Here is a 15,181-nt window from a genome sequence, read left to right as displayed (position 1 = left end):
ATGGAAGGGAAAAGCAGGGGACAAGATAGGAAACATGCAGATAAGAAATATGGGAAAATAGGATAGAGGGTGACAGAGGAAAACAGGTAAAGGTGTCTGACCGTGCTAAAGAGAACAGCATAATGAAGTTTGGAGTAGGCAAGCTGTGAAGTTGAGAAGGCGCTGAGAAAACAGAGGTAGCAAAAACAAAGCACAATTTGACAAGTGATTTGCAAATAAGAAAGCTTGTGGGAAACAGGGGTATTCAGAGAAGATCCAAGGTATCCTGGAAATATTGGCTAGTGAATACGAGTAAAATGGGTTCAGTGATGCTTTGCTGAGAACAACATTCAGCAGTGAGGTTCACAGGTATAGGAAACAGGAGCGAAACTAGGAATTCAGGGGGTTCCCAAATGAAGACAGAAACTGCCTTGACTTGTAATTCAAAGTCTGAAATCAGGTTAGGATTCATGAAAGAGACAATTTAGATAAGATTTCTTAAATACATTAATTATAATTTATTCTAATGTATTCTCTAGCTAATAAACCCAAGGTATTTTAGTCCTTCCAAGCCTTTTTCTGTTTTACATGCATAAGGATTCAAAAATAGTACTAGTCAAAATTTAACCTCCAATAAATTTAAATAATACGGCAAATACATCACAAAGACAAACTAATGGATGGTGAAGTATCAGGTTTGTTTTGAGGTTCATTTGAAATAACAGGATTCTTCACAGTGGTCATGAATACAGCATTTAATTTTGATTCATGTCAATAAAACCTTTATGGTTCCCTGGTATATATTACAAGGGCTTGTTCCTTTTCTTTTTACTGAAGCCAACAGCAAAATTCCACTGACTTCTATATGAAATAGATTTAATTCTCATATGTTGACCATATGCTGATATATTATATTCCCATGCCTATGTTGTAATGGCATTCCTATATTCTGTATATTTTCAGAATGATATATCACGGCTCCATCACTTCTATTGCTTCCATCCTTCAGCTCATTTTATTCTCCTATTTCAGTGTACAACTTGGTTTACTTATTTTCATCCCTCCTGTTCATGATCTTCTGTTTTTCAGCTCCTTCTCTCTGCTATCTCCATCAATAATATTCCTTTGCCCTATCATATTTTCCCATGCCTACATTCTTAAGCCACTCCAGATCTTTGGCTATGACCTTATGCCTTTAGTTTCCAAGCTTTCATTTCCAGGATTCTACAGCTGAGTCTTGAAATCCCCCCAGGAGGTTTGAACACCCTATGTCCATTAAATTTAACAAAATGTCAAAATCCTTAGGCTGAAAATATTACCTCTAATTCTAAATACAATAAATTCAGAAAAAAATGCAATTCTGTTTCTTATGAAACCCAAGCCAAGGTCAAGCAATCAGATAATAACACAGCCACAACACCAGAAGCTTAATAAATGCTGTACAGCTTTGCTAGAACCTTTCCCATCTTTGCTGACTGCCAAGATATTCATCTGTGCTAGAAGCATTCCCCCCCAACCAGTTCACATCTGTTCAGTAGTGAATATACTTCTGCAGTCTGGATAAAATAACCTACTTCCTGCAGATCTCTGTAATCACTAGAGAGAAGCCAGAACCAAATTATCAGTCTCATTTAAAAAAAAAAAAAAAAAAAAAAAAAAACAAACCAAACCACAACAACAACTTTCTTTTTAATCTGTGGTAACATCAACATCCCAAACACTGGATTAAATTCTTGTCAGGACTGAACAGAATTATTTTTTTTTTAATTCTGGTTTGCTATACAAATACAAATTCTGGTTTTGTAAACGCAACCTTTTAGCTACATGTAAAACAAGTCTGGAGTTTTAGATTTCCTTACTGAAAAGACACAGGGCTGCTGGAACTTTTCCCACACACCCTGCACAGAAATTTAATACTATGCAATGAACTTCAGCTTGCAGGACAGATGCTTCCTTGAATAGTAATTGCAATTTTAAGGCTTCTGAACTGTAAATCTGAGATAAGCCGAGGCTTTTTGGATGCTCACCTGAACCTGAACTCCCAACAATATGAAGTTCACACATCACTAGTAATTAAACAATGCAGTGTTTTTTACTCCAGAATTGCTGTCAAAGAGATGAGACCTATCATTACAAACGCTGTGGTACTACTTAATTGAATTTAAAGAAAAGTTCAAAGAACAGGAGGTTTATAGAGACAGAACTTTTACTGAGACACATACCACTATCAGAAGGAAAACAGGAAGGAAAAATGCAAAGGAGGAAATACAAACAAGGATGTTCCTTGTTTAATTACCATGCCATGAGGGTTGACATCTCTGTTCCAGGACTGTAACCTGAGAAGCCCAAAGTGATCCAGCACACCTGGACAGCAATAAAGCAGCAGTTGGTAGCGGCTTCACCGGATGGTTACAAATGAGCTGCAGTATGAACTGGAGTGACCAGGAAGTCTCCTTCCTCAAACACTTACACTAAGAAGAAACATGGCAGGTGGTCAGATCCTGACCCTTCTAGGAAATAGAGACAGAAGGGGACACACTTAAGGAGGGAAAAAAAGATGCAGCAAGAGAGAAGGAGTAGGTCAGAAGAAACTCTGGAAGATTTTATAACAGGTCTGAATATCACTGATTTTCTAAAAGGTGCAGATTTTGCATTCTACAGGAATGACCTGGTTACAAGAGAACCAGTGCAGATTCTTCTGAAGACTGCCATCATTCCTGGTTCATATTTGCCCAGAATAAGGTAGAATTGCCAACACAATTTCATACATCACTTCAGAAAACAGCAATGGAGAACCACACAAGCTAATGTTTTTCAGAAAGGAAACTTTACCAGACTAAGGAAAATGTCATTAATGCAAAAGTTGTTGCGTTTCTCTAATCTTAGCTAGGCCTTGGATATCCTCCTATGTGGCTTCCCACTCAGGCCTGTATGTGCATGCATGTAAGAATGCACGTATGCAATTGTCTCCATTTCAATGGCAATTGCACGTATAGTTTGCTTAGTCCACCTTACAATGCTGATCAACTTCCTGTAGAGTTGCTTTATTGCAAGGCCATCATGTCAGCATCAGAAAGAAATTAGAACAAGCCCATAACCATAATCAGCTTGTTTCTGACTATAGGTCTGAAGCAGTTAAAGTGCTCCTTTCCTCCCTTCTGCTTGCTTTCTATACTGATGTTGCCGAAAACAGAATATGATCAAATGTCAGCAATTTAGATACATTACATGAAAAATACATGGAAAAAAGGCACTTGAGAACATCACCAGGTATTAAGATCATAACACACACACACTTTTTCCAGTCCAACATACATACAACAAACCTTTTTCAAAAATGTATGCAAGCCTCAGCTCTCATTCCAAACACACAGAGACAGATTTTAAATTTTATGAAGCATGTCAACCCATATCTTCTATTTTGATAGATGTGGCACTAAATATCTCTTCATTGACCATTCCAACCAAAATATGGGCAACAGCACATTTGAAGCCAGATTGTAGAACATTCTGTCTGGTTGTCTGGTTTCCATGGAAGTGTGGATAGGCATTAGTGATTCAAGGCCATACACTACCTTTTGCTCCTGTAAAAAAGGGGCAATGCAAGTATGACTAAATTAGCTGAGTGGGCAGAGAAAAAGTAAGTACCAGCACATCTATATGATTCCCTGTAGAGCCAGAGCCTTTATGCCATTTTTCCCTTTTGTACACTCTTTGGAACATCTCATGCCTTCTAGCCTCACTGTTTACTAAGGTGGTTAATTCTGCAAGAAATTCTGTATCTCTCTCAGGCACTTATGTCTGGTCAACAGAACATGGATGGAGATGGAAGTGGTTTTGCTTACATCCCATCTCCAGAATTTATGGCAGCCTTTAGGTTAGGTACAAAGAGGACCAGAGATGGTTTTACCCTACAGTACCATGGGAACTGAAGGCACAATCAACCTGCGATGGAGGGGGTCAGTCCTGGTTACAGTAGGGCTTAAGAATTGTGTTGGTTGTATTGAAATTGCTACTTGAGGACATCCCTCAGGGGCCAGGGTTCTGGATGTGATCACAGTAATGATGGGGACATAGTGTAATACTGTAGCCTTTCTTCCATCATGAGAGCAAAGCTGCAGGAGACAGTACATGTTCATTGCATTGCAGCCCCCAAAAGTAATCCATGCCCACAGTGACACCATCCAATATTGTGCTGTATTCATGAAATTAGGTTAGGAAATACATTTTGAGCTGTAAAAGGAAATGTCCAATAGTTTAAGAAAAGATAACTGTTAGTGTTTATGAAGGGGGAAAAACGTAGAGCATTTCTTCTTATTGCATGTATTTAAAATGCCAGAGTTCTTCCCCAGGTAAAGTCTTTTCGTTATTTTAAGAAAGCCTGAGGTGTTCATCCAGTGTTTCATCATGAGGGGAGAAAAAAAAACAAAAACAAAACACCCAAGGTGGCTACATGAAATGCTGAGAGAGCTCATGAATTTTTGTGAGTGAAGAGATACAGATCACCAGTCACCTATGATACAGCACGGTGTCTTTAAGCTTAAAGCTTTCAAATACCAGAGTCAGGATAGAAAAAGATACATTCCACTGGTTTTCTGATTCTATCCTATGAAGATACAGTTTTGTCACAGGTTTAACTGATATTCTTCCGATTCAGACTGTGTGATCCACGTGAGATGCTACATACATCCATCTTCTAAGCTGAATGTTATTTAGCTCTTCATGAGCTATAGATATCTCATATTTAGGTAGAAAAGTTATCCATTTGCTTATATTTTTCAGTCTATCTCCATGTTTTGCATAGCATATGAGCAGTGTTTCTAATGGGACTTCCAACATGCTGTCATGAGCGTGCAGAGGTACAGGTGGGACATCCAAATGCATCAACCAGTTGCGCTAATGAGAAACAGTTTTGTTTTGTATTATTTCATATTTGAAATTAAAATACTTTTAAATATTACCTGTCTTCATATTTAGTTTTATTACATTTCAGTCAGTCTTCAAAATAACAAGAGAATAATAAAAGTCACAAATAAAAGTTGTTCCCTTTAGTTTTACAACAGACTGGAAATCTGATTTTAAATACTTTAATGCATGACTCAGCAATTACAATATAGTGACCTTTTTCATCCTTCCATTCTCTTAATATATATAAAAATAAATCTAATAGTACAAATAAATACAATTCAAAGTCTGTGTTAATTTCATCTCTCATTCTACAGCGTATTGTAAGTAATTCTATGCTGAAGTGTGTTCAAAATCCCCAAGAAAATAGTAAAAAATATTTAATAACTTTTCAGCCTAAAGCATTTGAGTTAAACCTGCAATAGTGAAGCTTCCAGAGCTACCATAGCATAACAGTGGATGAAGCTATCATCTACCATGGTCCAATATTTACTGAAAGCTGCTAGATTCGAATCGATGCTTATGCTATAAGTAGTAGGAAACGTGCCATCTGTGAGTATTTCCCAGCAGACCAAAGGTCTCACACTCACTGATATATTCAAGCAAGATCCACTAACCACTCTTAAACTTGAAAAGCCATTTAAATTCCATCAAGTATTCTATATATCCTCAATTGAGTCACGCCTCTTTCTCCTCCCTGATAGATTTGATTTTAGCAGAGGCTAATTACATTCTAAAGATAATTTGAGTTCAATCACATCTTAATCCTCAAAAACACATTCAGGCACACACCTAGCCCTGGGCCACAAGATCAAAGGTGGTAGTGGTTAGACTTAAAACACCCTAGTAAAGACCAGGGTTTGGGTGGAGTGGAGGGGGTAGAGGGACAGAGAGAAGGAGGAGATTTTTTACATGCAGCATTATATTTGGCATTAGCCAATGTTTTTAGACAGTCCATTTCTTCAACATCAAATTCAGGCAACTACAATTTGAGTATGTCTTTTGGTAACTGGCTGTTGTTTTTTTTTCCCCTAGATACCATTGTCCATGAATGTGTCAACATTTCTTGCCTATGATCAACCCACGATAAGTTACTGTGGAGTACATCACGAACTGCTTGCTCACAAGCCCTATGACTCGAATAACCAGGAAGAAACAGTGGAAACACACCTAGAAACTGATCTGGATCTGAGCACAATAACAACAACAGCACGAATCAAGGAACACAGTCAGCAGCTGGCTTAACTGTTTTTTTTGTTGTTGTCATATTTTTTCCTGTAGCAGAGGCTGCAACCAAATTCTATGTAACATTATGGACAGAAGTGAGAAGACATAATATTATGGATTCTAGGATCCCTGTTCAAATTAAAAATGAATCACAAAGATTAATTGTTTCAAGTCTACAATTTGTAATTAGTTAAGTTGTGCAGTATTTTTTTGACTTCAGAGTATGACCCTTAAAGTGAATCTTTTTCAAAACTCATCCTACCTACCTGTATAAACTGTACAAATGTAATGTATTTTTCATATTGTAAAGTTTCAATTACCAAGAACAGCTGGTATGTACAGTACCATAATTTAATTACATCTTACTTTACAAGTTTCAGTTTCTAAAGTTTCAAATTAACAAAAGTTATTTCTTGTGTTATTAAGTTACTCTGTTTTGTAGGGATCATTTTGTTACTGCTTTTGTGCCCAGAAAACTTTAATCTAAAATTCTGTCCTTTGCAGAATATGCACCGTTTTTACCGTGTTTAATGTGTAGAATTTTGTCTACTGGTTCCAGAAGTAATGCATTAACCAAAAAGAGGGTTTAACTATTCAGATTTCTAAGAAATTCTTGAAATACATAGCCAAGTTTTCTTATAAATGAAAAAAAAAAATTAACAATTCTCCTCAAACTTACCTGTTGCCTTGAAATACAGCCTGATTTCTAAATCAGAAAAAAGTAATGATAAACAGATATATTTTAACAACAAAGTTTATGTATGCAACTGTTAGGTGATGCTGATGATGTTTGGTAAAGTCTCACTGTTCTGCAAGACAATATGGACAGGAAACTTCAATAGGCAGCTGTCTTTACAAAATCTGCTGTGAAAGTATAGCCTGCCAAATCAGGCATTTGTATTTCTACTTAAAGACAAGTGGGCCCAAAACCTACTTCTGTCAAAGATAGCTGCTGACAGAAGTGGCAACAGAAACAAGCCCTTAGAGTTATACTACTCCTAGAATGTAAAATGTTACTTAAAAGTAAGAAACCTCTACTTTGCTGAAAAGTATAGTAATTCAGACCAAATGGTAAAGGTTAATAGTCCTTTAACATTATGATACATCAAGCTAAGAAAAAAAACCCAAAACCTTTAAATAAAAAAAAAATGTAGTATTAAGTCTTTAACAATTACTACATTGCTTATTTGCCTACCATTTAATATCTGGATTGAAGCATTCTTATATCCCATTCTTTGGTTTTAAATCTTCAAGACTTCTCAATACTGTATGAGAATAACTTTTATAATATGACCCTCATGTTGTAATCATAAAAGATTACAGAAAGTAGAAACACATTATATCATGCCAACTTGGTGAAATATAAAAGGGAACACAAGCCTTCCAAAATATAGGAGAAAAAAGTTTCATATGGTGAAGCAACTTTTTTATAATAAAGAGAAATTATATAACCACAAATCTATTTTTCTGAATGTTTATCCCACCATATTTTCGTGTAGCTTCAAAGCAGAAGACTTAAATTTAAAATTACAGTTCAACTGTTTGTACAAAATATAAAGCAAATATAACGAAAAATAGCTTCAAAATATTGTTAACATGAATCTGCATTCACTATCTTTTAAGTGGAAACAAAGTGTCAAAACAGAATACATTGTATTGGTTATTTATTTAGCATCTTAGATTTTGTAACATATTTTGCATAAATTATTTGCTACTCAAAGCATTACTTGTCTTTTTAAGACTCATCTTAAACCTCCACACTTCAGTTTCTTGTTTCTTTACTACATGGGTTCTTGAATTTCTGGTCATCTTCTACAGTGCTGGAATTTTACTATGCACAGTTTGAAAATACATTTTGCTAATTATAAAATGAAACCAAAAATGCAGGTGTCTTTCTGGAGTCAAGTGACTTTTGTACTGCAGGAAGAAGTTAACTGCTTCATTTCAAATTTGTTTTTAAGGTTTAATGTTTAGGCATTCTGATCATAATAGAAGGCCTGAGCCATTAGGATCAAATACCATTCTCCCAAAAGATTATTTCAGTTATTCTTACTCTATCCTTCCTGTTCTTTACCTTGACTCACTGCCCTCAAATATTTATGGTGCGTGAACGTGGTTGTGGCACTGATGCAGTTACTCAAAATGCACAAATGTTCAAAGGCTCCATGTACTTCTAATTTATGGAGAACTGTACGACATGAATATTTTCAATGTTAGACACTCTAATGAACTTAGACTAAGAAACATGATAAAATATTTTCTTATGCCAAGAGACACAAAATCTTTTTGACATATCCGGTTAAACCAGCACAACTGGGTGTATACTCACGTACACACAAAAGTTTCTCCTTCTCTTTCTTTGCCTCAATAATGAAGCACACATTAATGAATCTGGTTTGTCTTGGACCTCTCCTGAAAGACTTGTAGTTTCAGACCAACATATCGATAGACAAATGGTAGAATAGCAGGGTCACAGAAGTAGCAGCGATTCTGCACCTCACAGGTCTGCTATACTATCACAATCATCTTCCTGGGCATTTGTAGTGCTAGGCTCTCTGTAACCCCCAACGGGCCCACTCCAGTGCTCTGAAAGACAGATACAACATCCCAGGGCCCAAAGCAGCAGTGGAATACATGCCCACTCCAAATCTAGAATGTTAAAACATACATTTCCATACATGTAACTGGATACCATTTCTTTAATGGACTACATGAAGCCAAAATCTGCTATTCTCAATAAGATGGATGTCTTCAAGAAAACTAGATGGCAGGTAGGTACCTTCCCTAAAAAACCCATATCATGAAAAAAATCTAGGTTAAGCTAACCCAAACAAGGACACACTCCTAAGGTCCTATGTTGGTGTGTGTACACCTGCTTTCCAAGAGATTATTGCCAGCTATAAACTGACTCTGAGTGCACAGAAATAGGAAATGCTCTAGTCATGTGGACAAAACAAAAAAGTATCACCTAATAAAGCCCCAGTCTTCTAAGCCACAAGTTAGCAAGAAGAAAGTAGGCTGAGCCTATGGGTTCAAATATTTATTTACAGAGGGTCACTTTCATATATTATTTCCCTTTGCAATAAGATCCATAAACCAGAAACAGAGGTAGCCAACAGCATCAATCTCAGTCTTACGGTTAAGTGACACCACCATACCCGGGTAGATCATTTTATCAAGAAAAAGCTGGGTGAATTCATTATGCTTGCAAAATACAAACTGAGAGTAAAACCTCTATCAATAAAAAAAAAAAACCAGACAATTTTAAAACTAAATCTAGGTACAAGCAACAATTTACACCATCCATCAGTGGATCATGCTTGTACAGCAATTTACAGGGTTGAAACACCCATTAGGAAATTGAGCACAAGTATCTCAATGGAGGTCCTATCTAAAGAAGAAGGTACATAGGAAGATTAATGATTAATCTGACAAATTACTACGTATGTCTCAAGATAGTATATAAAAAAAACAGATGCCAAAATAACATCTATACAAGAAAGCAAATGACTGTTTCAATTAAAAAGTGATCAAAATTTGCAGTATAAGGCATTGTACAAACTATTCACAAGGGATCTGAGAGCTACCACTAACAAAAAAAATATATATAGATACACAGTTTTCAGAGATACATCACAAATACCAGACTTCTTTTGGCAACATATAATGAACAGAAAATGTACCAGCCTCAGAAGTTGTGTACTAGCTTGCTCTACTGAGAGCCACTCAATTTCTCCCCTTCTCTCTCAAGGCATTTTTAATCTCTTACTGTTATTTCCAATCCTCAGATTGGACAACAGAACAGAAATTGTGCAAAAACCATGACATGAATGGTAAAAAAACCCAGATCGAAACTGCAAGGGCAATATCACTGACTAGAAAAATAAAGCCAGGATTCCAGTATCAACAGAACTGTAATAAATTCTGGAAATTGCTTTATTAGCAATGTAGGTACTCAAAGATGGTTAATGTAAACAAATTACATGATCATGTATAGTGTCAAACACAAGCAGCTGTATTTAGTACCCAGCTGGTCTAGCAGAAATAGTCTGTTGAACAGGTGAGAAAGAACAGTTCAACTCAGTTCCCTAGCCTGATCCTCCTCTCTTGAGGGAAAGATCTTTTTGCTCCAGACTTTTGCAGGGGTCTCAGGGACCTGGGCTTCCTGAAGACAAATCTTACTAGTAAAGGCATAAATATCTGTAAATGAATATAATAATGGTTTTACTTGGTCAGATTAAAAGTACATCTAGGCTTGATAACCTGTCTCAAACAGCAGCTGAAAGATGAAACCCAAAGAAGAACTGAAGAATGGGGCAAGCACACAGCAGTACTTCCCCAGAATGCCCCTACAGTCCCCAACAATTTGTAGGTCAGGGACTTACTGAGACAAATGTGGTGTTTTAATAGTCCCTCTTTGAATGTGTACACAGCTTCTTTGAAGCCATATAAATCTGTAACATTCACAAGTCTTGCAGAAAGTAAATTTACTTTGACAAGAAAAGCTGCCTCTTTTCTTTGTTCTAGTAGAAATAAATCATAGAGTAGTGTAATAACACTTTTCACTTCCATTTTTGACACAGAAATATGATTATCACTTAATTAATAATGACAGACTGACGACTTCCAGGTAGCTTGAATAACATCCATCCAGTCATCTAAAGTACAGACATTATCTGAAACCCTGTAGATTTAATTATCAGATTTCCCTTGGGGGGGGGTGGGGGTGGGGGGGCAGGTGTCTTAAAATCAAGGTTCAGCTCACCAGGAAGCAGAATATTTTTTAAGCTTTCTCAAGTACATCACAATGGTAAACAAAAAATAAGCCTGTTTCTCACAAAGTATTGCAAAATACTTTTCAACATAGAAGGACACAAATGAACCTCTTATTAGATTCAAGTTTGACTGTATGATCCATATTTAAAAGCAGATGTTCATTAAATTCCTCAAAAAAATTCTAACATTTAAGTGAATTAATAGTTCTATTATAAAGTAACAAGGCCAAATTCCATTTTCCTGCTCTACCTAATTATAGAATCTGATTAATTTTAATTATAAAGTTTCAGAATAAATCAACATGAACATCATCAGAGTTCATGATTAATGTTATTTTAATGAACACCTAAGGAATTAACATTTTGCCGCTAGAACCTTGCGAAGAATTTTTATGTAAGCTGAAGTGCAGCGTGTACAGCTGTGAAAATCCCACATGGCATGGAGCTTATATTCTACTTTATCAACACCAATTTTGTAGGTAAATAATCCATTCTTAAAACTGTCTCTTTAGATGGTTAACTACAAAGGAGCACCTGCTTTCTAATAGCAAATGAGCCTGCAACATGGAATTCATTATACCCAGTCCTGTTACATTAAAGCTCTAATACATTCATAACAGTGGACACTTCAAAGTGTCACCACTATAAACATGACACATATAATGATGATAATATGCAAGTAAGCATTAATTAATGTTGCATTAGTATGGAATTTCTTTGGATTAACAGTAATGTTTGATGATTGCCTTAGGTCAACTGACGTAAACAGGATGGATGTTATTGTAATAAACACAAAAGGAATTAAAAATGTTCAGTTATATAAGAATATGGTTTTTCCAGCTTTCATAGAGAGTACCTTCCACTTTGTATTCCATAAGAAATAGACTTTTACAGTGGATGCAATTCAGCAATAGTTCTATCTACAATCTAATCATAAAGTGATTGCACCAATGAAACATATTTCAAAGTCAAATAATTTAAACATTGTATATACTAATTCTGTGCTTATGAGAGAACAAAAAACTCATCAACTAGGGATGAGAATACTCATTAAAAGAAAACAACGTGTCCCTCCAGCACTGTGCACTTCAATAATTTCAGTAGTTTTATACAAGAGTGTGTCATAAATGAGGCATGGAAAGCCATTAACTGAACCATTCATATTGAATACATTTTGTTGTCATTTATTCTTTCAAAAGAAATCATGAAACTATTTATTTTTCTAGTAATGAAGATGCACCTCCCTTTTACGTCTTGCTGTTGGTAACTTTATTTTGAAAGAACCTATAAACTCACACAATTAGTCCAGATTTCACTATCCAAAAGCCTTATTCTCATTTTAAGGAAAGGAAAAGATGCAGCTATCAATGGTATATCTGAATACGCAAATCAGATTAATGAAGAAGATGTTTTTTCTTGTCTTCTGCTTTAGCATTATCTACACAGTTCATATTTCTTCTCCTTACACTTCAGCAACTTGCCTCTTTCTCCAAGTTCTAACTGTCACAATTGAGAATGCCAGAAATTTAAAAAAAACTATTTAGGCTGAGTTACTGGAGGGAAAAAAAACAGTGTTAAATGCCTTTCAGGTATCCATCTCCAGAGCTGAACAGGTTTGCTGTCTACCGAGCACACACTAAAACTTGTCTGACACAAGTGCCTTTGACTTCACCACTAGATCTTGCAAATATAAACTCATAAGTATGTTAATGCTATAACATGCTAATAAAAATCAACCTTTTTTTGTTCTATCACTACACAAGGTGGTGTTGGTTTTTGGTTTTCGGGTTTTTTTATTTCTTTGCACCCTAAAGCCTTGAATACATGCAATTAATAGATGTGAGTATAAACTGTCCTAATTCCACTTCCATCAAGTGATTACAACACAAACTTTAAAAGTGGAACTGGAAGGGGTGAACACGATGACCTTCCCATATCAAAGCAAAATCAACTTTACTATGATAGATGCTTCTCTAACTTCTTCAAAAACCTTCAGTCTCTGGGAAACATAGTATCTACATCAATCTGTATCCGTGCTTAACTATTCTCGCTATTACAATATTTTTCCTTATGCCTAGCCTAATTGCTAGTTGTAGATGTTGGAGGTCTACACCCATATATGCCATGGCCACTTTGAAAAAGGCCATACAGGTTACTAGTGACTGAAAGTCTCATGATGTTTTAAGAGAAGAAAGTAAGATATTTTCCAAAATTTGGGCTTTCAGAAAAACAGATGCGGTGCTTGTGAAGATGACCAGTACTTTTTTTTTTTTTTAAGATATTTTTAAATTATATGCTTAAATAGGAATGGAGTTAGTGAACCTGATTGGGAATAAGCATTATTGATTACATTTCTATTTCCATTTTTAAGACATAAATTATAAGATTTGTAATCCTGTCTACTGTCTGGCTTAAATATAGCCATTTCTATGCTACTTTTTTCCTGAAGCTTTCTTCCATTTCTTTATTTCTTTGAATAACTCCTTGAATCTACAAAGAATCTTGCTGAAGATACCTGGATCCCAAACAGGCATAAAGATCTGCCTCGGTTCTGCACTGCAGGATCAATCTCGTGGTTTAAATTTAAAATGACAACTCAAATGTAAATTGCTGCCAGTCCCTTCTCCCATATTCACAAGCTTTGGTGCTTGTTCATTCTTTTTTTCCCTACCTGTATGCATTTTGCCTCAGGATTTTTGAAATTCCACCTTTTCTTCAGCAAAGAAATTGAGAAACCCATTGAAATTAAGAACTGATTTCAGATCATTTATATTGCTAAATTATATTCCAAGATTCCTTCATGTAATATTCAAGTATCTTACTAAGAAACAAAGTTATTCTTAGGAAAGGAATAAATTAATTTGTGCTTCCAGAAATAAGCATTAATGACCTATTGTAAGACTTTGTGTTTAAGTTTTTCTTTTACAAAATTCAGAGGAGGTGGGGAAATTTATCCAGGGGCATTGCTAATACCACAAAAATACAATAGTTACTGAAATAAAACACTCACATTGCTAGCTAAAACCTGAAGTGATTTAAATGCAGAGATAATTCAGTGTTACTCCTGAGAGAGGATGTAAAGAAAGGGATATAAACTTAGACGCAACTAAGTTATGCTGCAGGAACAAAAAAAATATATTCTCAAAAACTATATGGAGCTGGAATAGAAGATATTTAAGGCTGGTTTTTAAAAGGATGTACAGGCTAATAAGGCACTAAATAAAATAGGAGATGAGGAGAATTAAATTTAAGTCTGGACTGAATACACACAGGCAAACAACTTGATAATGAAAAAGGCTTCTGCCTTCCTCCCAAATGAAAAACATTTTATTTCCATTTCCTGTAGTACTAAATATCTTGTGTATAACTGACTAATCAGTAAGTATCCAAGTGTAAATCATTAAGAGGGATAAAAAAAGCTGGCCTTACATACATGAACTAAAAAGAGTAACTGACCACAGGGAAAAAGAAGACAAGGCCCACATATGCAAACATTTAAATCTCAATTCTCTAATTGCTCTGGAAGGCAAATAAATAACTCTACATGAAAGCCTCAATCAAGTGCTTTTATGTTAAAAATAACTTATTGCTAATGACCTGTTTCACCTAAGAGGACTTTAGGGAAACCAAGCAAAGTGGAAAAGTAAATCAAAGACAGAACTATTAATAAATAAATAAATAAACAATAATATACATAAGGACACCAAAATATTGTTCATATGAAAATTTATTCAATTACATGGGGCAATGAGTATATACAATGCTGCCTATCAAAAGCAGAGGTCTGCTATGCTTTAGTGGTATATTTTTCCATTAACACCACAGTTTTCAAGACTCTCAGTTATAAAGGTAAACTTGGAAAATAATTAAAAGACTAAGCAAGTGTTATAAAAGGAAAATCTTTAACATATATATTTTAGCATCAACAGGTCAACTAAGCTGAAACAGTATGAGTTGCTTTATAAGTTTACTGTCTGACTGAAGAGATAAATAAGCAAAACAGCAATTAAGAATGAGGGTGAAATGTGCTAACTACCAATAACAGTTCTTGAGACCCTCACAGTTATTTCTGACGCAAAGCCAGTATCTCCATTAAAGTTGTCCAAAAATGAATCAGCATTTCGCTGAAAAACCATCTTCTCCTATGCCACAAACTTTAGGAAATACATCCAGCTAGGAAAAAAATTAATTTTATCTATACAGGAGGAGGGGTAGATGTGTAAAATGGAGAAAGAAAGGAGAGAAAACAGTAAGAGAAGCAGACGTAAAAGGAAGACCAAAATGATTCAACTATG

At 35.4% G+C, this 15,181-nt stretch overlaps 2 protein-coding genes across 3 annotated transcripts in view; one reads left to right on the top strand and one right to left on the bottom strand.

The window, feature by feature from the left end:
• Positions 1 to 6,129, top strand: part of LRRTM3 (leucine rich repeat transmembrane neuronal 3) — an 89,516-nt gene extending 83,387 nt beyond the window's left edge. The window contains exon 2 of the mRNA XM_072870048.1: positions 5,920 to 6,129. Within this exon, the coding sequence (XP_072726149.1) occupies positions 5,920 to 6,129 (210 nt within the window). The remainder of the gene's footprint in view (positions 1 to 5,919) is intronic.
• CTNNA3 (catenin alpha 3) overlaps positions 1 to 15,181 on the bottom strand; it is a 548,079-nt gene that overhangs the window by 387,952 nt on the left and 144,946 nt on the right. The gene's annotated exons all lie outside the window — the stretch shown is intronic.

This window comes from Ciconia boyciana, chromosome 8 (assembly GCF_034638445.1).
Source record: "Ciconia boyciana chromosome 8, ASM3463844v1, whole genome shotgun sequence".
Classification (NCBI taxonomy): domain Eukaryota; kingdom Metazoa; phylum Chordata; class Aves; order Ciconiiformes; family Ciconiidae; genus Ciconia; species Ciconia boyciana.
The sequence above is the reverse complement of the archived record's forward strand: the minus strand, read 5'-3'. Positions and strand labels throughout refer to the sequence as shown.